Source organism: Nilaparvata lugens, chromosome 3 (genome assembly GCF_014356525.2).
Source record: "Nilaparvata lugens isolate BPH chromosome 3, ASM1435652v1, whole genome shotgun sequence".
In the NCBI taxonomy this organism is placed as follows: domain Eukaryota; kingdom Metazoa; phylum Arthropoda; class Insecta; order Hemiptera; family Delphacidae; genus Nilaparvata; species Nilaparvata lugens.
In genome coordinates, this window is record NC_052506.1 from 15,235,142 (window position 1) to 15,257,238 (window position 22,097).

At 33.3% G+C, this 22,097-nt stretch overlaps 2 protein-coding genes across 5 annotated transcripts in view; one reads left to right on the top strand and one right to left on the bottom strand.

Moving 5' to 3' along the window:
* LOC111057484 (homeotic protein spalt-major) overlaps positions 1-14,888 on the top strand; it is a 139,812-nt gene extending 124,924 nt beyond the window's left edge. Inside the window, exons 3-7 of one of the 4 annotated variants that reach the window (XM_039423015.1) lie at positions 1,143-1,276; positions 4,632-4,917; positions 6,924-7,069; positions 9,775-9,939; positions 11,620-14,888. In XM_039423015.1, coding sequence (XP_039278949.1) covers positions 1,143-1,276; positions 4,632-4,917; positions 6,924-7,069; positions 9,775-9,939; positions 11,620-11,925 — 1,037 coding nt within the window. In that variant the 3' untranslated portion in view covers positions 11,926-14,888. Of the gene's footprint in view, positions 1-1,142; positions 1,277-4,619; positions 4,918-6,923; positions 7,070-9,774; positions 9,940-11,619 lie in introns of all 4 variants that reach the window. The other 3 variants (XM_039423014.1, XM_039423017.1, XM_039423016.1) reach the window with 3 other exon arrangements.
* A 458-nt stretch (positions 14,889-15,346) lies between these two features.
* Positions 15,347-17,633, bottom strand: LOC111057483. The gene is made up of 2 exons (XM_022344912.2): positions 17,479-17,633; positions 15,347-16,278 (listed from the first exon to the last, which is right to left on the bottom strand). Exons 1-2 carry the CDS (start codon positions 17,530-17,532, stop codon positions 15,673-15,675), a joined length of 660 nt encoding a protein of 219 aa, XP_022200604.2. The 5' UTR covers positions 17,533-17,633; the 3' UTR covers positions 15,347-15,672.
* Positions 17,634-22,097: the final 4,464 nt, after the last annotated feature.

The following is a 22,097-nucleotide window of genomic DNA, read 5'->3' on the forward strand; positions in this document are numbered from 1 at the left end:
AGCCTCATAGGCTCTATTATTATTACTGATTGTCAGTTCAACCATACTAAAAATATTACAATTCACAAATCTTTAAACGAATTTTGCTCTTTTCCGGTTAATTATAGTGAAAGTCTCAAATATGAAGGATTGATGATTCAATGATTTTATTACAGCCAGAAAATACATACAGTACACAAGGCTTTGTGATGAAAATTATGCTACTGCAATGATGACTGATAAGTACATAACATTCATTTTATGAAATTTGAAAGACATGTTTTCTGATCATTTTCAACTGATAGCATTGATGTGATTACACAGAGTTGTTCAATTTATGATAAATGCTTTTTTCTCAGACATTACATTGTATCAAGTAATCAGTTTCAGTAATTCAATGAGAACCTGGTCTCATTAAATCTTTAAAGTTGTATTGGCTTGTATTGGCTAGCATAGAAAGAATAAGGAAGATTTTCCTAGCTCACTAAATGTCAGTCATGACGAGTCGAAACTCAGGCATTGCAAAAGAAAGGCCCTTACTTTATGCCTGCTTTTAATACGCATCCAAATTCATTATCGATGGAATTTGAAAGCGTAGATTGCGTTTAGTGGCTTGGCAGAAGCTCAACAATTCCTAAAACACAGACTTGAAAGTGCAAAATCGGATGGCACTTCGATATGCATTGACATTTTGATGCCTGGTAGTACATCGTCCCCTATTTAAATATAGGTGATGGATGTTAGCTGGCAAAACCTTTATAAATAGCCATCAGTTTGTCTGCTAGCGAAAGTATGTTGGAATGAAATTGCAGAGTCCAGTGCCTATCAAAAGTGTACCTAAAAAATCGATCGATCCAACTATAGACCTTTTATAAAACAAACTAAAACTAACAGCATTTCTTTCGATACTGCTTAACAGTGATCAGTCACCATTATTTTAAGACTTGAAGACTGTTTCTATAAAAACGAAAGGCTTGGAATAGCTCAAACATAATCTAGTAATATAGTTCGGTTTTTTCATAAAATTTTCAGTTTTCATGTTTGATTTCCAAACAACTTTATATTAATTGAAAAATAATGATAAATCTGCTTTCATGACTACATTTTCTAATACTTGGCATGCTCGCAGACGCTTTATTTACCATGTATTTGTTTGCCATCAGTGAGAGGAAACACCACCTGCAACTTGTGCTTCAAAACGTTCGCCTGTAATTCAGCATTGGAGATTCACTACAGGAGTCACACCAAGGAGAGGCCTTTCAAGTGTACCATCTGCGATCGAGGATTTTCCACCAAGGTAGAATCAGTCCTAACCGTCTATTCCTTCATATTTTCCTATCTATTAATCACTTTTAATCACACAAACTAACAAACTAGACTAGACTTTTATGCATTTATCATTCCTGACTAATGCGTGTAATCCAATTGCAGTATTGTTCCTCTTGAATTCACTTAAGATCCAAAATTCTTTCCTAACATTTTTCCATCTATGATTTACTACTATTGACAATCGAATTGCCCACAAATCTTAATCTAAATTTCACACTTTTATCGAGTCTTGACTTCTAATCTAGCTAGGTATGATATTTCTCATGACTAATGCCATCATAACAATATTGATGAAGTCCCTTACAGTAGTTCTCTTTCTTAATTCCCAGATACTTTCACATGAAAATGCTAATCTAATCTCAGACCAGACTAGAATTTATCATTCAGAAATTGATTATGTGAGGCTCTACGATGAATCTAAATTTGTATTATTTTTTAATTTAAATTATTGTCATATAATATGTTATTGTAAAATAGTCAATATGGTGATAAAGTTCACGTTTGGAATAGTGTTTTATGTCACTATTATTGCACATGCAATTTCACGTGAGCATTTAATCAGGGTTGACCATTCGTTCCGCATCATGGCTGCATACGAAAAGCTAAACACACCCTTCTAGAATTGAAGCGAAGGATAATCGTTCCGGAAATGTAGTCTTTATGTACTCGCAGTCCAATACGGCCATTTGGTTTTTTCGCACACTGGAAAAACATATCAAACTGTATGGCAGTAATACAGCTGCGAATAAAATTTGAAATAGCAACGGCTCGAATAGGGATTGAGTAGTGAACGGATGGATGACTGAAAGGATGAATGGAAATGAATCAGTGCATTCACTGGGATTAAAATTCGGCAAATCCGCAATTTGTTGGCCCCACTGATATCGCAGGCCTTATTGACAATGAGAGTGAGAGCGGGGCGGGTATTTTTACCGCTGGTTGCATGAGGGGGGAAGGGTGATGGGAGGACAGACTGCACGTGATTAGACCGCTATCAAAAACGTTGATTTACAGAACATGGCAACCAGCACCGCTAATGCAAACGACTGATACGAGCTGTAATAATAGATAGGAGCGTTCTATTACACGGATTTTGAACTAATCACAAAAGTAACTATGTGTGTCCCTGGGCGAATGCACGATTGCTTTGAACCGCGTGTTCAGCGGCACAACTAGCGTTGCACAGTCATTATCGTTGCAGTTATTGCCTGTAGCACATTACGCATTCACACACTCCAACTCGTCATCCAACTAAATAATTGATATGGAGCATTTTGATGGCCCCTAAGCTCCAACAACGCAAAGGCAACAAAAATGTCCTCATCCGCCATGAGAATAAATTCACTGAAACTATCCTATACCTAACTTCCAAATACTATGCAGTTAAAGTATCATAAACTTTCTTTTGTGTGGGATTGATATCTTGCTCAAACATCAACTTTATGAAAAGTGATATTCAGCTCTCAATAATATACAATGATAAATCTTTAAAAAACACAAACAACTCATAAATACCTAATCATCAAGTCTCCAAATACATTACATACTCGTTGTCTTGCGTTTAAAAAATTCCAAGTTCAACCCCAGTCCTAATATTTAGAATCACGTTTTATGTTTTCGTTTTGAATGGTCTAAATAATATAGAAAGATGAATAATTATTTCAGTAGCAGAGTAACTATGGGAAAATTCATATGAGCACATTATGGTGCCAAGTCCCACTTACCATTTAATAATTTTTAGTGCTCAAGAATGTACGAATTGACTTCTCAAACTAATTTATTGGAAGAATGAATATAGCTAGTCAAAACGGAGACTCACAACTTTATTCAAAAATCACTTTTTCGGACTCAGGGGACCTTGAAAAGTATAGAAATTTAGAAATTGGGGTAACTTAATTTTTTTCGGAAAGCAATACTTTCCTTATCTATGGTAATAGGGCAAGGAAAGTAAAAATCATTGAAATTCGTGCTTATTCAATTCTCCTCTATACAAACTACTCCCTCCACACACATCAGCAGCTGAAATTCGAATGTGATGTTGACACATGAAGAGAGTTTTTCTGGTCGTGAAATGGAGATTTTTTATGTATTTTATGGCTTGGTCCATTGTGAAGCCAAACTCAGAATATTGATGAGAGTGAGATGCGGCGAAGAGCTGGGTTGAGCCAGGTATGAATGTATGATGGCATGTGCCAGCGAGTGCCATTTGCTTTTACAAGAGGCTGATTTTATGGTCGGTATCGTCGCTTGCAGCTCTCCTTTACAACTGTTTTATTTCCCTTTGCGCAGTGAGAGCTTCAATTTCATACCTTCTCGTCAAATATTAATCCCTTCCTCCAGCCGCGTTACATCACATTCCGACACGGCTGGAATCCGTCATAGCAAACGAGATCGCTCTCAACAAGAACACTACGCTTCAAATTCATCCATTACTCAACCCATTCTATTATACTGCACTCAGATTATTCTTCTCATGACACAAGAATATTCCCTATTTTGTTAGCGTAACTCTTAATTATCAAGAAATGAAAATAAAAAATCTAAGTACCCTTTTTTAGAAATTAAAAAAAATATATTTGTAGAGACATTTACAAATCATAATTCTTTTTGAAAGTGTTCCGTTTGGTAATTCATAATTAATTGTTATTACTCTAAACAATGCCTGCGAAGGCTGATTGAAATGGAAGTAGTAGTCATATTTCATAAACATGTAAAAGTTTTCTGATTCAGAAACTGCTAAGATCACTAAATACTTCGAGACAGATACACTAGAGCAAGGTAGAATGCAATTTGATTGGTAGAATTGCAAAGATGGAATGCAATTTATTCCTAACGTTCATTCGTAGATGATCACCCCAAACTAATACAATCAAGTATTTGTCCAGTATTGCTTCTAGCCTCAATTCTAATCATTATAATTTTAAATGTTTGTATACAAAATTAGTACATTATCTGCTATAGATCAAGTTTCTAGGGGTTTGTAGCGGACAATGATAAACTCTAGATTGATATATTCACAAACCCAATTATAATCATTATAATTTTGAATTGTTGAACAGCCATCAAAATTAATATTTCACCTTTATTGAGTATCTACTACAGTAGTTTGTCTACAATAATTTGTTGATAGCATTATGGTGCAGTAGGCAATTTTGTTTAGGCTACTGTTCTTTCATTTTGTAGTGTATAACATTTTATTATGAAATTCTAAATTTCAATTTTATTGTACTTTAATTTTATATTGTGAGTGTACCCAGTTGGCTATGTGTTATGACAGTCATCAATGTTTATGTTGCTGCAATTTTTTGCAGGGGAATATGAAGCAGCACATGCTAACGCATAAGATCCGCGACATGCCGCCTCACCTATTCGAGCACAAGTCAGGCAGCAGTCAGATGTGTTCGGACGAGGCGAGCAGCAACGCGAGCAGCGAAGGCCTCCTGCGTCCCATGTCCGTGGAGCCGCCTCTCTCGCTGCCCCCGGCTCCCGCCCCCGGCCTCTCGTCACCCGGCGCCGCCTCCATGAAGCCGGAACTGCCTTCCGCCATCAAGCGGTCGCGCTCGCCTCTCCTCGAAGAACCAGCACTCACTCTACCCAAACGACAACCAAGTAAGTATCATGCCACTCTAGTCGCTGCTTCTCTATCTATCTCTCGGTCATATAAATCAGTACACTAACATCAACTTCGAACATTAAAAGTACTTTTTATCAATAACACTAATAATAATAATATTTTCTTGTCAGAAAGCCACTAAGGCAAGAGACAACGTCAACAAAAATGTACATTGAGTACAAATATCAGTTTCAATAGCCAACCATCCATTCATGAATAATTACTGCATAATTAGTTATTCAATTGGGACAATAAGACCCCCTGATCTTTAAACTTTAATTTAACAAATGTATTAAGGTGAATTCAATTTTATTTTAAATACATTTTTGACCAAACAAGTACTTATCTAGCCTAATATTCGTCCTGTTGACTGGTATTCAACAATGAAAAGCAACTACAAGAAGAGAATAGTGGAACCATAGATTCTATATTCAGGCCTTCCAATAAGGGAAACCACCAAAAAAAGTCTTATAAATATAATGAAACCCCTTCATTGATATCATCACAATCTCATAATCAACTATGGGCAAGCCAATTCTTAAAGATTTGAAATGCTGTTGATATCGTGATAAATCCTACTATATGTTTGTCACTGTTTATTAAAACTAATTATCATGGATATTCGAAAAGTTCTGTTTGACAATTTTCGCCGGTGTATTGCTTTCATTGAGGAACTCAATAATGTGTGTACAGCAGTTACTTAAAAGTGGAAAAATGCAGTCAAGTTGACATGAACTTTACATATAAAGTTAACATAACTCAATTTGAATAAGTTATTTAAACATTACATAACTTAAATTGAATCTGAGCTGAGCACCATTTATTATGAATATCATTATTATTGATAATATTTAGAATTTGAGACGATCTTGAGCTGTTGAATATCTCAGACATCAACTACATTATCAGTAAATCGACATTGTACATACATATAATAACGCTACATTAACATTTTTCAATTGACTGAGAGAATTTCATCACTAATCTGTTCTTGAACTACTATGATTGGCTTATTGTGCCCAACTAACATCGCTTCATTAAAAATTGCCAACAGAAACAATGGAAATAAAGAAAGCTTCGCTCGTCATAACAGTAATTTTGTTTTCCTACAGTTACCTTGAAAAGTGACCATTCCTGCACTGATTACAGAACGCAAAGAATCACTTTTCCGCTCTAGTGCGCAAAGTATTACGTTGCCTACTCTTAATACTTTGCGTATTATCTTGCAGCCATCCCAATCAGCTGTTGACATTGTTGGCGTGTATTTTGAATGCGAATTTGTTCTATCTATATTTTTTCTGATTTTCAAATAAATAAAAATGAGAACTCATTAAATTATACATTTTGAATATTATTAATTATTCATTATTTCAAATAATATTTTTCATTCATAAATTGATTGGTTGGAATATTATTTAGAAATTAAGATTTACTCAAAATCATTCAAATTTTCAAATTAAATGGATTAATTTAATGTTTAATTTGAATAAATTTTCGATTATCAATTTTCAATTGGATTAAGTTTAAAATAAATTGAAGTTGTTATTAATAAAAATTATACAAACTTTTGATGGATTTCAGCCATCATTTTACCCATAATCAATAATCAAACCACTCCTCATATTCAATGGTAACTGTAGGAAAAATTTAATGTGAAATACGTGCGCAAAGTTCCTCTGCTGCACTCAAGAAACCATTCCGTAAACGTTTCTTTCGGTGCAGCAAACTGTCACTTTGCGCACTAGTTGCACAAATAACTATTTCTGGTCTAATAATTTTGTTTTTCATGGTGCTCAGTGGTTTGGAAAACATGTCTAACATTGTTTATGACGTGGGAAATAATTGAGATGATTGATGATAGGATAGTTTTCAATTGATTGGATATTTTAATATTATGATAAGGTGTTGTATATATGTTGTAAATGTGATTTAACGTTGAAGAGGGAATGAATGTCGAAGGAAACTAACAGCACGTGTGTGCGTGTTGTGTGTGTGCTTGCAGGCTTGCCAAAACACTTGTGCCATGTTTGCAATAAGAACTTCTCGTCGTCGTCAGCGCTGCAGATTCACATGCGCACGCACACGGGCGATAAGCCGTTTCGGTGCACCATCTGCCACAAGGCGTTCACCACCAAAGGCAACCTCAAGGTAATTCAAAATACCCCAACGCACCAATCGCAAAAATAGCTCACCAATCAGACATGCACTTTGTAGCACAAATCCAGAGATACTTGATAATTATTGCAAGGTAATTGGCCCTCTATAAGTTGCCCTAACCTCCAAGGTAATTCAAAATACCCCAACGCACCAATTGCAAGAACAGCTCAACAATCAGGCATGCACTTAGTAGCACAAATCCAGAGATACATAATAGTTATTGCAAGGTAATTGGCCCTCCATAAGGTAAATTAGCTTAGCTGTGAATATGGAAGCTGTAAGGTCCAGTTTCAAGACACTTCTCAGATTCAATGTATCATTAAAAAAATAAAAAATGAAATATAAAAATAGCTTACCAATCAGACATGCACTTAGTAGCACAAATCCAGAGATACTTAATAATTATTGCAAGGTAATTGGACCGCCATAAGGTGCCACAACCTCCATAAAGTCAATTAGCTTAGGTGTGAATATGGCAGCTGTAAGGTCCAGTTTCAAGATACTCCTCAAGTTCAATGTATAAATCTATAGGTTTAATGGTCCATTCGATATAATACATGTGTTAGAAACCAGACCTCAATCTACACAAATATTTTCAGAACATTGATGTCTCTCATAACAGAGGTTTCCCATAAAAAATAGCGTATTTTTTATAGTATAGGTTACAAGATGACTTTATTTATTTTGTTAGAATGAAACAGTTTCAATTTCAAAACATAATTTGAGCATGTTCATGGATAGCCTTCGAAGTTCGAAAACATGGTCCTTCTCCTCAAAGTTTCAAGTGGTAATATAATATATTATAGTTATAATATATAATATAATAGTTTATATTAAACGAAAATCCAAATTAAGATTTGAGAAATCTCTCTTCTATTTCCATCTGCTTCAGTTTAACATAAGTGGCTGGAGAGGCTATATGGAATTGAAATATCTTAATTTCGACAAATGGAATATTAAGAGATGGACTATGAGATAATAAATTATTCAACAATAATTTCTGATCAACTATGACCCATACAAAACAAATTGGTCATCCTTGACTAACTACAGAAATGAAAACTTGAGAATAGGTATATTGTAAGCAAATATATTCATTGAGATATAATGCATTCTCATCTCAATTCAACAATGAATTTTCATTGAAGTATAACGTTATGGTGATGGTGGACAAAGATTAATCATGATTTTGGTGATTGGCTTCTAATATTTATCACATGCATTGCATTAAACCACTGATCCAAACCTGTGATTACACTAATACAAATATGTCGTCTCCAAATAATAACTTTTCCATTGTATCAATTTCCAATGATGATTGAGTAGAATATATCATGAGTGTAAATTTCAGAATCACTTTTAAGACAAAATCAATCTTATTGATGATTTAAATTTGTTAGAAATTTCAAAAATATTTTATAATGAAGTAATAAGGAGCGAATATCAAGGAGAGTTCAAATTGAAAGATTTCCAATTTTATTCTATTTTATTATCAATGGTATAGATACAAAAATTTCAATTAAGAAGATAGCTCACAATGAAATTTCTCATTTCCTACAATCCCATATCAATAATGTATGATTTGAGGTATTTTATTGAGTCTGCGTCTGATATGGTGTTTGCATTTCTATTTACATTCATTGATTTTCAGTAATTGAAAGAGTAGGCTGAATAATTTCTTCACCATAAATCATAGTTATGAAATAAAAGGCAATGCAAAACATTAGTATATCAGACACATCAAAGGCTTGTTGCCCTAGCTTTGCATAAATCGTCTGCAATATTTTTTGACACATGTAATAATTATTGAACACGAATTAATGTTTCAAGTTATTAATACAAAGTGATTATAAGAAGTGGAAAGCTAAAAAAATGAACTGTCTATACATCTTTAGTAAAAATAATAGTAGGTTGAAGCTCAACTTGTTTGGAAATTCAAACATATCCAATAATAAAGTGAAGAAGTAATAATATTCAATATTCCACAATATATACCACATTGAAAAGTTGATAGTGTTGAGTTTCGTTCAATAATGTTGAGATCCAATCAATTGAAATTATCTCATAGATCTTTTATCAATTTCACTTTCCATTGCGAGCTGATAGTTAATGTACCACTTTCAACATTTCCACAAAGACATAGCAGTCTATTTGAGAGGCAATTTTATTTAATCTGATTCATACTGTAAGATAGTTGTGAAGGTGTTCTAAGTTTATTCTGTTATTAAGGGCTACTTGTATGTACAATAAAATTAAAAAAACATGTCTTAAAATAAATATTAGAAGGCTGTAATGACTTTCAAATTTCATTGTTCTTGTTTTATTCAATTTAGTAGTTTTAGTTTTTTTGGAAAGTAATCATTCAACTTAACTAAAACGAATAATTTAACAATTAATTTATATGTCTCTAATAATATCTCTATATTTTTATGTGGCAATTGATGATGACCCTAATGGGTTGAAACATGTAATGTGTTAATAGAATATCAATAGGTTTCTTTGATGCAATTTCATTATTATCTATATTGTCTATTTTGTGTTGAACTCCAGTGTGCTGAGGTGCATTAGCGGTGTCTGTGCTTGTACCCGTCCGAGGCATAACTCTGTGACCAATCACAAATCTGTGGTCAAATTGTTGGATTATTGAATTTTGAAGTGGAATGATGTAATTATTTTGCATTGCATTTGCATTGCAGGTACATATGGGCACACACATGTGGACGAACGGGGCTTCACGTCGCGGCCGCCGCATGTCTCTAGACCTGCCTCCCCTCCCAAAGGACTCAGACTTCCTGCATCGGAGGCCAGACCTTTTCTATCCCTATCTTCCGGCCCCGTTCCTTAATGGCATGCAACAAAAGGTCAGAAATCCTCCAATGCAATACTATAATTTATTATAGTTTTTCAATGTCAAAAAATCAAAGGACATGTTTGAAAAATAACACCATAGTATCCTTTTTGAGAAGTTTTCAACATAAAGGTCAATATATTAAAAACTTCTCATAAAGGATACCTACTACGGTGCTCTTATACAAATAAGACATTAAGTAGCCTTGAATATATACGTTTTCACAAAGGTCATGTTTATATTTTACCTTCCACGTATATACAGAGTGTCCCACGAAAGGAGTAACAGCCGAATACAATAGATTTTACATTAAATGTGCAACAAACAATGACCAGTAATTTTATTCAATATCGATCTTAGTTTTCAAGATCTTTTGATATTTTTGAAAAAAAAGATAATAACTAGAAAACTATCTTGAATATATACGTTTTCACAAAGGTCATGTTTATATTTTACCTTCCACGTATATACAGAGTGTCCCACGGAAGGAGTAACAGCCGAATAGGTACAATAGATTTTACATTAAATGTGCAACAAACAATGACCAGTAATTTTTTTCAATATCGATCTTAGTTTTCAAGATCTTTTGATATTTTTGATAAAAAAACGATAACTAAACTATCAGTCAAAACTGATTCCAAGGAAATAGTAGAAAGAGGAAGAATTTCGCAATAGGATACATTTGATTTGTTCCTTTGTTTGACGTTTTTGAACTTTTTTGAGCGTTTAAACTGTTTGAAATTTGGCTTTAAATTCGATGAATTTACGTACTTTTTCAACTTTGAGCGCCCATAAAGACTTCAAAATGTTAAACAAGGAAACAAATTAGATGAATCTTATTGGGAATTTCTTCCTCCTTCAATCATATCCTTAGAATGCAATTTTGATTGATATTTTTCTAGTTATTGAGGTTTTAAAAAAAATCGATGTTTTTCAAAAACAAAGGTTGATATAATATAAATTTACTGGACATTTTTTTTGTTGCAAATTTCATGTAGAACTTATGGACTTTGGCTGTTACACTCTATGATGAAACAAATAATAGCTCTATTGAAGTTGAGAAACTTTGTTTCAAAGTAAATATTCAGATAAACTTACTTTTTATTAAGTAAGGCTGATGAAGCTCTACCTCGCGAGTGAAATGCATCCCGTGTTCACTTTGAAACAGAGTATCTCAACTTCAACAGAGTTATTCATTAATTCATTCATAATACATGCAAAACCCATTAACAATGTGATCAGAATAAGACACCAAAGTAGACCCTAATATTTCCTCTGTCCTGATTATTTGACTTTTTGACCAATGAAATAACTCAAAAGTTACTGCCTACTTTGTGAGAATGTACAGAAACAGCTTAAATATTATAATAAATATAATGATTAGCATATTATAGTAATTTTGTCATTATTTACTGATTACTGTCAATAAATAATAAAAATAAAGTATATTATGTTGTAGCTCTTGAGGTAATAATGAATTATATTTGATTTATTGTAAATCTTCCCAGTTTCATATAACTGCCAAATAAGTGAAATAGGAAACAAGACTTAATTTTGAGTAATCGGCAAAATTTAGAATATAACAAGAAATAGATAGTTCTCAAGATTATGGGTTCCAGATGCAGAAAAATCACATGAAACTTTTGAATTAATGTACTACGAAATGAGAATAATATGTTGATTTTGTTTGCAGTTGAACGAGATTTCGGTGATTCAGAACGTGAACTCGAACGTGGGCAACGGCCTGCTGAGCTTCGGAGGCTACGGGGGCGGAGGTGGAGGCGGAGGCGGCGGTGGAGGCGGCCTTGGCGCTGTCGACATGAAGCCATCGTCCGACAAACAGCAGCAGCAACGCAACACGCCGCCTCTCTGGGATCTGCACTATGATCGCAAGCCGCCCCCAGCCGAGCCCCAAATGGAGATGTGCCCTTCGCCGCCCCCGGCTCCCGCCCCCTCGCATGTGCCGCCGCCCCAGCGTGGCGAAGGCCTAGCTGCATGATGGCGCCCTCTCATGTTCAACTAGCCAACTATACATCACTGAGACCTTCAATCAAACTCACCTCCAATCACACTCATCACTCATACATATCTTGCCCCAACATTTGTGATTTGTTAGCAACAAAAACTTGGAACTAAACAAGAAGCTTGTGAGTTTACTCATCGTCACAGACCTATGTAATCATATTCGGTGCAGTTTGAATTGAAAATAGATCGGTTTGAGCAGTGAATTGTATTTGAGAGATATTGTGGCTGCAATGTTCCTATTTTGAAACTAGTCTAGATAGAAATCGCTATCGAATATAATGCAAATTGAAAACTTCTACAGCAGAAAAAGGGGAAGCGGAGGTGAACCAGGGAACAGGCATTTATGGACCTTCATCACTACTATCGATACTTGTCAGGTGGATCCCTAAATCCACTGATTTCATGTAATGGACAGTGTGTGTATGATACTTTGTATTTTCTCTGTTGATAGATGTTAAGAATCTTGGAAAGGATATGAACAAACATTAATGATTAGTGCTTTTGGTTGTGTTTGCGCATTGACAGTGATGCTGCGACTTGAACTATTGGGTGGAGTTCCATGTACTGTATAGATCCACTGTATAGATATAGCAAGCGTAACTGAGGCAAAGGTCGTCCCATAATACATTCATTAGTTTACCTGTGATAATTTTCAGCATGTCTCAGTATTGAAACTGAGACATGCGCCAATTTACGTTGTTCCATACATATATTAGTTCTATTTATTTGTTATTAGTAGGTAATACAATTATTATAATTCGAGTTATCGCAAAAATGTTGAAAACGAATATTTTATCATTAGTTTCTGTAGAAAGGGATGATTTCTTATCAACTGACATAAGTGATTTCAATCATCAAGATAAATACATGAAGCTTACTGATTGGAAATATATTAACAGTGTTTATTCTCAGGTTAACGTCTACTTTAATAAATATATTATATATATATATATATACGAGTACCTATATCAAAAAGATATTTTATTACTAAGATGATATCGATTCATACAAACTATCACAAAATTGTTTAATATTTAGTTCAAGGAGGAATTATATAAGTTGGTGTTCATATCAAAATTGTTATCATATAGTCAATTTTACAACGTTTCTGCAACTAATGGAAAATTTGATTTTATTAATGCGATATTAAAATGGACTGATTAATAGCATTGCATTTTATTTGTAGTATTTTAACTTATGTGTGGAGATGTGTGTATGTAAATTTATATACTTGATGTTATATATTTATTACAATGGATATTGCTACTAATTATTCAGTTGATGGCGCGATATGCTGTCAGTTTGATGTTACCTGATTCATCATCTTACAGATATAATTATTTTTATTGAAGACTCATCCATCAGTTTTTGTTGTAAATAGTGTGTATATGTGTATTGTAGAGTCCAATGTACAAATTAAAATGTCCCAATTGAGTAAATGATTTATTTGAGTTTCTGTTGTCAGAAATTATTGATTGAATTGTAAATGCTGATATTATGATAATAATTAATGTAATATTTCAAACTTGGATATTTTGTAGGAGTACATCACATTATTTTACATCATCCAATTTTGTAAAAGAATGGAGAAATGATCTCACAATGTTTTTAAACTGATCATGCCAATCAGATCTGCTTTTGGAATTACATTATAGATAATTCAATTCACGTATTAAAATAACAGATTAAAAATTTGGCACAATCCAATAAATTCATTCTTTGAAAAAACTTGGGCCAAAGCAATTTTAAAGGAACCATTTTTTAAAACAGATATTATGATGTTCTAATGAATAAATTTAACAATCAGTTTACAATCACAACACATTGAATTACTTTTTGAATATTTCTGATGGCATCAGATACCAATGCTTTAAAAATATTGAATTTTTTATCGGATCTTGTAGGATCTCCATGCTCTGGTATATTCAGCCAAGGTACTCAACAGAAAACCCTGGCAGCTTCCCAATATAATTTGGAACTAAGTTTCCAATGCAGACTCAAAATTCAGAAAATTATTTATAGGCCTATTTATCAATTTCTTTGAAGATATAAATCAATGGAAAACAGCAAAGACAAATTTTAATAAGTAATCGTAATGTTTACGATGATCTATCTTCAAGAAAATCATCAAATATTAATTACCATGCTTAAGATTGATCTTTAATTCAAAATAATAATAATAATTATTACTATCAATATATTTTATCAATTTAATATAAAAATGCAAAATCTTTGAACTCAATTCACAATATTATAGAAAATTATTTATCAATAAAATCAATATCACAGAGACGAGTAATAAGAAGCGTAATTTTGTTTTTTTTCTATAATATTGTGAATTGAGTTCAAAGATTTTGCATTTTTATATTAAATTGATAAAGATTGTTCGTGGTTTAAAAAGCTTTGAAAAATGTTACATGCTCAATTCTCAAAAGGGCACGATTTTTCAACTCTTACCACCAGATATTAGACAGCCATGGAGATTTCCTACAGATTGATATCACTTTGATAGTGAGGATTAGTATTTTTGAGTAAAAACATAGCAGAGTAACCAATTTTCTATATATTTATTTTCTTTGTTCAAAAGTTTATGGAATTTGAAACATTAGCTACCAGAAAATATAGCTTGATAAGCAGCAAAAATATCAAAGCTTCCGTCATGTTGAAGTAATTTGATCATAAAAATAAATTAAAATAGTAATCTGTGTAAATTCGATTTGTAAGAAAATTGACTATATCGATTTTAGTGTGTTAGTGACTGTATTCTTTGTTTATAGAATGGATTTGGGCTGTCTGTTTTTTCATTTTGTATTCCAAACTCCAATGTTTTCCGTCACCATGATCTGTGTAGTTTTGCACAAATGAGTCAAACATTTTTACCTTGTTATATATACAACCTTCAATGGCAAACTATTAAAAGTTTAAGTTAATCAAAAATTGGTGTTCGCTTTTCTTTCTTATTGTTTGTGTTGACCAATCATAGTTCATAACTGATATTGATCTTAATAGGAGACATAATTTATATTTATCAAAATACATACATAATAAATAGGCTACATAATAATAGGCTACATATTTATCATACATCATACAATGCTATGATTGACATGGATTTTGGAATAAGTCCTCAGAGCAGTTCTTCAACAACGATAACTTGTAAAACTGAAACTTCTTACAAATATGTATGTACAGTATTCTGATAGCATTGTATGATGTATGATAAATATGTAGCTATTATAGAAGCTATAAATATGTAGGTTATTATGTATTTTGATAAATATAAATTAGTATAAGTTACTATATAGATAACATGACTGAAAAATCATAAACTCAGTTCTAAAAATTATTAAAAAGAAAAATTCAAATGTGATAGTTAAAAAAAGAAAAAACAAATAAAAACTCCAAATAGATTTGTTATCATATTATAAAGAATCAAATTCCTATGGAGATGAGCGTTATAATATGCATAGTAATATCAAATAGGCTGCAATAATGTCTCATTGTATCAATAATTATTGAAATAAACAAAACTTAGGTCTATGTAATAGATTACAATACTACAAGACAAAGAAAAAGTAGTACCTTGGGTACTTTCTTTGAGATCACTGATAATCAAATCATATTTGTTTAAAAATATAACAGAAATTTTCAAATGTGATAATTGAAAAAAGCAAATAGGAACTTTAAATAGATTGGTAATCATATTATAATATGTTATTGTTTAACATTTTAAAGTGAAGAGAGCAATTTCCTTAGCAGCCTCATGATCGATATCATGGTGGAAAAAACAATTTAAGCTATCAACAGTAATAATATTGGCCATAACTTTAATCTCTTCTGCCTTCTTCATTATTTTAGGCACGTTTTCAATTAAAAAATTCCTAGTGTATCTATACAGAGTCATATAACAATTCAATTGAGACAAAGGGGATGCATGATTATGGCATTCAATGCCACTGGACACTATAATGCTGGCCGCATATCCCACATCAAACAATAAGTTGAATGATTGTTCTGTAAGGTTCTTCAGTTCTTTCATCTGAACAGTCAAGTTGTGGCAGTAGTCGAAATGCTCTTTCACCGCTATCAATTCAGATGCTCTTGACGAAGTGCAGTCAACTGGCACTTCATCAAGCGTTTTACCATGAGTTTCCAACATAATTTTCATTGCCTCGTTGATCTCAAAGTAGCTCTCGTCCATCCTGTTCAACAAATCATCCATGGTTTGGATTGGAAGACGTTCTTTGGATGTTTGGCCATGCATGTTTGCGAAGGACTTATGATTTGGATAAGAATCAAACCTCTGTATGTCTCTCAAACCTGATACCTTTAAGAAGAAAAATTGTTATCAAGAAAAAAACTATTTAATGGACAAGCAAGTTTAACAACAAACCATTAGAGCTCCTCAACATCTACCTGTTAAGATCTATGAGACTAATAGCATAGATAAAGGATAATCTATATTTCTTGTCTCTGCTAATAGTTATGGAATAATTTCCGAAAAAATATATGTTATTAATAGTTTCACATTCAAACTAATGTTATGCAACATCATTTCGATTACCGTAATGATTTGAACAATTTTTTTTTCAAAAGTGGTATCGTTCCAGACAAACGATAAATTATTGTTTCGAGAAATTACATGCAAAGCAGACGGAGACTGTTGCATTGTTATTAGGGTTAGTTACTAACCCCCAGCGGTCTCCTATCACTAAAGCTGCCATATCTCAGTTATATTATTCATAGAGATCTACAAATAAGTCTCAGATTTCTTATTAATAAATGATGGCGCAGAATGCTGTTCCATTTCCAATTTCAATAGAGTCAATTCTGGAAAGATTAATTTACTGTTGATTGATTGTCTACAAGGTTCTCTCACTCAGTAGAAGTCAAGAGTTTGGAGTAATGGACAGGTAAAAGAAAAATGAATTGAGTGATGAGGAGATGAGTGCCCACCCTGGTACAATGACTACCGTATTGGAACAGACAAAATACATTCAAGTTCCAAATAGAAAGAACCTAGCTCTGATATAGATCACAAATCTTATTTCTATGGTCTCATACATCTTGAAGATTGGATCTTGGATCTTGATACACTTTGGATCTTGTCTAATATTTAAGTCTTGCAATACACGTAAGTCTTGAAATGAGAGCCTTGTAATACTCCAAGCAATTTGATGAACTTTGAGAATTCAGAGCTCTTTTATTCCATGAGATTCTAGATTAAACGTGATGGGCTAGTCAAATTTACCATTAGGCCTATATATGACACTTGTCAATATTACAATAATAGAACCACAGTAGCCATCAAATTGTATTTTTTTCTTTAGGGCTTCTTTTGAATATAAATAGAAATAATAATTTGACTTGATATTGGCATTATATAACCGAAACATGTCGTGACTAAATAATTTTAAAAAGGATACTCAGATTTCTATTTTTATTCATATAACCACAGTAGCTTATTGAATGTGAATTAAAATGACTAATTGTTGAATATGATGAAGCTGTAGAATCAATCACTTACCTCCGCCGTCAGCCACAAGCACATTGCTACTAGGATGATTAGTAAGCAGCGCATTATTATTATTGAAGCAGAGGGCAGAGTTGTTTCTTCCTTCTCGATCAAAACTATGCAGATCGCAAATATTTCTTTTTTGAAATAATAATTTTTGTTCAATCTAATCTAATACTAAAGTGGTTTTTGACATTGATTTCACAAATGCAATCAGAAACTTATTCACTCGAGACTCGAGTGCTCTTTATAATATTAACAAACAAATTCACACTTGAGCAGAATGGAGCAATATTGGCACATTACGGTAGTAGACCGACCATTAAAACGTCACTACTGTGTTCTGATAGATTTAATTGAATAAAAATGTCATGAAGAGGGAATTTCTGATAACTTATGAAATTGCAATGAAGATTCAAGAAATCAGCATTGTAGGCTTTCCTGATAAGTGGATTGAGCGTTGCGAAGGAAATTTGAGACAAAATTTGAAAGTGATCATCTTTCAAAGAAAAAAATGAACTCCATCTGATATTTTAATATTCATAATAATAATAATAATAATAATAATAATAATGAATGAAATTTGGTTCATCCATAATAAGAATAATAGAAAATAATGATAATATTCATTATAGAAGAAAAGCAAACAGTTCGAAGATATTTAGTTCTAAGAAAAGATGTTGCATGATTGCAACATGAGTATTCGAATCATCTAGTAATAAAATGTGAGGATGTGGGGAGCTTATTCAACTGCTATGCAATTATTGAATAATATAGTGAAGTGTACAACAATGAATGGAATGATATTATTTATATGTTATTAACAATCATCAAACAGTAATTATCTCGATCGTAGAAACTAACATTTCCGAAAAGTAAAATTATTATTTTTAAGATTTTCAAGTACTTTATCCTCTTTCAAGCTTGATGAAATTTTACCAAGAGAGAGTTAAGTGAGATATTGAAATAGATAAGTAAGCCTAGTAATATTTCGGATTATGTGTAACCTTATCTACATTTGGGAGAGGAATAGCACAAGGTTACCTTATTTTTTCTCTCCCTATCATTTTCATGATTTACTAATTGTATGAATCAGTAAAGAATAAATAATATTTATCATAAACTACTATGATGTGATATTTTCAACGTGCATTTGAAAAATTTTGTTATTGAAATTCTATCTAAAGTTTCCAATACAGTATTCCACTATTACATAAATGTACAGTACACCTTCAGAGACGGATTGTTGAACAGTTTAAATTTTGTGTAGAGTATAATTAAGATAATTTGATAATAATCTTACACGTAGATCCACATGTATTACACAATAAGTTATGAAACAGGATTTTATTTTGATAAATAATAACAATATTAACAATATTGAAACCTTACGCCATTCAACAATCAAGACCTTGGTCACTGAATACTGTTAGTCACTGAACACCAAACATTAATTAAATGTTCATTAATTAGATGCTCAGGTGAGTCACAAAAACAACATAGTTTCTTCTCAATTAGGTTTTCTGTAATCCAGGTTATAGCTGTTATTTTAGCATTAAGGTTGACTCTCAATTTTATCAACCTTTGCCTCATAAAAACATTTCAATACCAGTGATAAATAATAAGAGGTCTAAAGTACAGTAAATTTCATGTGATGAGGCCTGTCTATTGAGGTAATACAGCAAATTTCTCAAATTTGGTAACACTTTTACAGCAATGTGAAATTCTTCTAAATCAGGAGTGGAATTCGAAAAGAATTTTTTACAGCTTTGTAAATTATTGCTTTTTAAATAGAAAAATAAAAGATAATAAACAATTCATTTCGCATAAATATGCAAAACCATTATACATTCTAGTTTGTTTGATAAAAGCATCAAATTAAAAATAAATAAAAATCGAATGTAATGTTCAAACTCTTCTGAAGTTATTTCTAAAATAAATATCACATAATTTTTATTTGAAAATAATCATTATTAAAAAATGAGCACAGTAATTTCTTTTCACTAACGCTCCTAACGATACAAAGACCATGTATTTCTAAAGGTGCGTACAGATTTACGCGCCGCGAACATGAGCAATTCACTTTTAATCAGCTGATGCCAAGCTTTTTATATCTATATCTTACCGTTTCTGTAAAAATACAGATATAATCACCTGATTAAAAGTGAATTACTCATGTTCGCGGCGCGTATATCTGTACGCACCTTATGATGCATCCTCCTATATTGAAGCATTGTTTCTTGTAGATTTGCATTTTATGATCAAGAGTGCATTTAATGGCTGGTAATTTACATCCTTACCAGAGGTCTCAGGCATTGAATGCACTATAATTCTATAATCATATTGAAAACTGCAGAATAATAATAATTATTAATCACCAAGGTCAGAAGGCCTGCTTCGGTCGGTATATTGGCACTAACATCAGTTCCAGCAGTTATTTTTGGTTTCTTTTTTTTCTCCTGCATTTCAGCTTCTTGTATATAGTTTTTTTCTTCAATGTCACCGGGCTATCCGCAGGTCTCTATTATAAACATGTTCCCTAACTTGAATGTTGGATTTTTCTACTGATATTACGTACAGACGAATCTTTGGTAAGCATTTCAGTTTATACTTTTTTGTTCCAAAAAATCAAAGTTTGACATATTTATATGATATGTTCTGTCTATAAAAATTCAGAAAAAATTAGCTAGAAGACAGTTCAAGACAGGAGAATGGCAATGACAAGAATGGAAAGGATGACAGCTCGGATAATGATGAGATAGACATGAAGGGTGAAGCTGTGCAGAGCGAAACAGCGAATAATGAACAAGAGAGGAGTGAACTGGAGGATGATGGAGATGATGAAACCGAGTTACATCGGGGAGTCAATAACATCACAGACAATATCCTTGAGGATTCCATTGTATCAATTGACGACTCGGAATCTATCAAAAGCTTTGAAGACAGGTGCGAAAACTTGATAGTTGAAGGCTTTGGATATAGGGTCATGAAATGTGATCTTAACACTTTAGATGGTGAAAACTGGTTAAATGATGTGGTGATAAACTATTATGGAAAGCTCATTGTAAAGAGAGGAGACATGAATAGCAGGCAGGCGTTTGTTTGTGTATGACACATTTTTCTACCCCTTACTCATGAGTCATGGAAGTCATTATTTTGAGAAGTCACTGGAACCTGGCGAAATATTTGAACTAGAATTGGTGCTTATGCCAATATTTTATCGTAGCCATTGGAGTCTAGTTGCACTGGACAATCAAACACAAAAGCTTACGTACTATGACAGCCTGAATGGAAGTGATGAGAAAATAATACTTGGCAGAATACATGACTATTTAACATGGGAAGCCAAAAGAGGAGGCTATGGTGAGAGAAGGTGGTATGAAATGAGGGCCACGACAAATGAACGGATATGATTGTGGTGTTTTCATGTGCAAGTTTATGGAGTTCCTAGCCAGACCAGAGGAGTTTAATTTCACCCAAGCAGATATGCAACAGTTTCGGAAAGAAATCAAAGATGAAATAATGAATAATGAATTGACGAAGAAAGCTGCAACACCGGTTAAACCTAATGTCGAACATAAGGAAAATGACGTCAACCGCATTACCATAAGAATGTCTTTTCACCACAAAAATGCACAATTTGTGACCTGTTCTTTGAAGCGGCTGGTAAGAGTGAAGGTCTTGTAAACCATTCTCTGAGAGAGCATAACAAATATAAAATAAGATACCTATGCGAGCAATGTGGCAATGATAAATGGGCCACTTATTATGCAATATCGTGCCATGTACCACTATGTAATGGGCCGAAGATTTACACTGGTGACTTCATCTGCGAGGAGAGGAACTGTGAAATGCGTTTCAATTCGAATACAGGCTTGTCTCAGCATATCAAGCATTGTCATCCTGCGCGAAGAAATGAAATGATACTAGATGAGGCAGCCAAGAAAAGACCTCCGGGTAAACCGAATTCCTGGACAGAGGATGAAGCGCAGTACCTTAAGAGAAACCCCAAGAGCTACTCAATAGCTGTCGCTAATGCTCTGAAAACCAAGACAGCCCAGCAGCTAAGGCAGCACGCTAAGAAATAAAGTAACAATCCTCTTTATCCGTTCAACAACCTTATCCAATCATATGAGAGTGAGAATGAGAATGATGAGAGATGTGATGATGAGGAAAGTGCACCTGACGGGATGAATTGCAAGGTGGATGATGGGGGAGTGGTCATGAACCATGATAGTGGTATGGAATGTGGCAATGAGAGCTCAGAGGAAGGACCTTGTGATGGTGAGGGTGATACTAGTATGGACGACTGGAAAAGGATGATGATTCTGGCAGAGAGAGGAAATAATACAAATAAATTAAGACCAGAAATGAATGAGCTGCTAGTTAAGGCGGACAAATTTCTTGACGTGATTGTGAGTGGCGAGGAGTTTGAGTATGGAGAATTTGAGGCGCTGATGCAAGCCTTTCATGAATTGGTTGTTGGAAAGAGAATGTCGATTAGAAAGTCTAGGCAACAATTCAAGAAGATAAACTTGAATGAGTCAAAGAAATTGCGGAATGTACCAAAACGGCGGCTATACTCAAAAACACAGGACCTGTACAGAAAGAGCCTAAGGAAACTTGCTGCT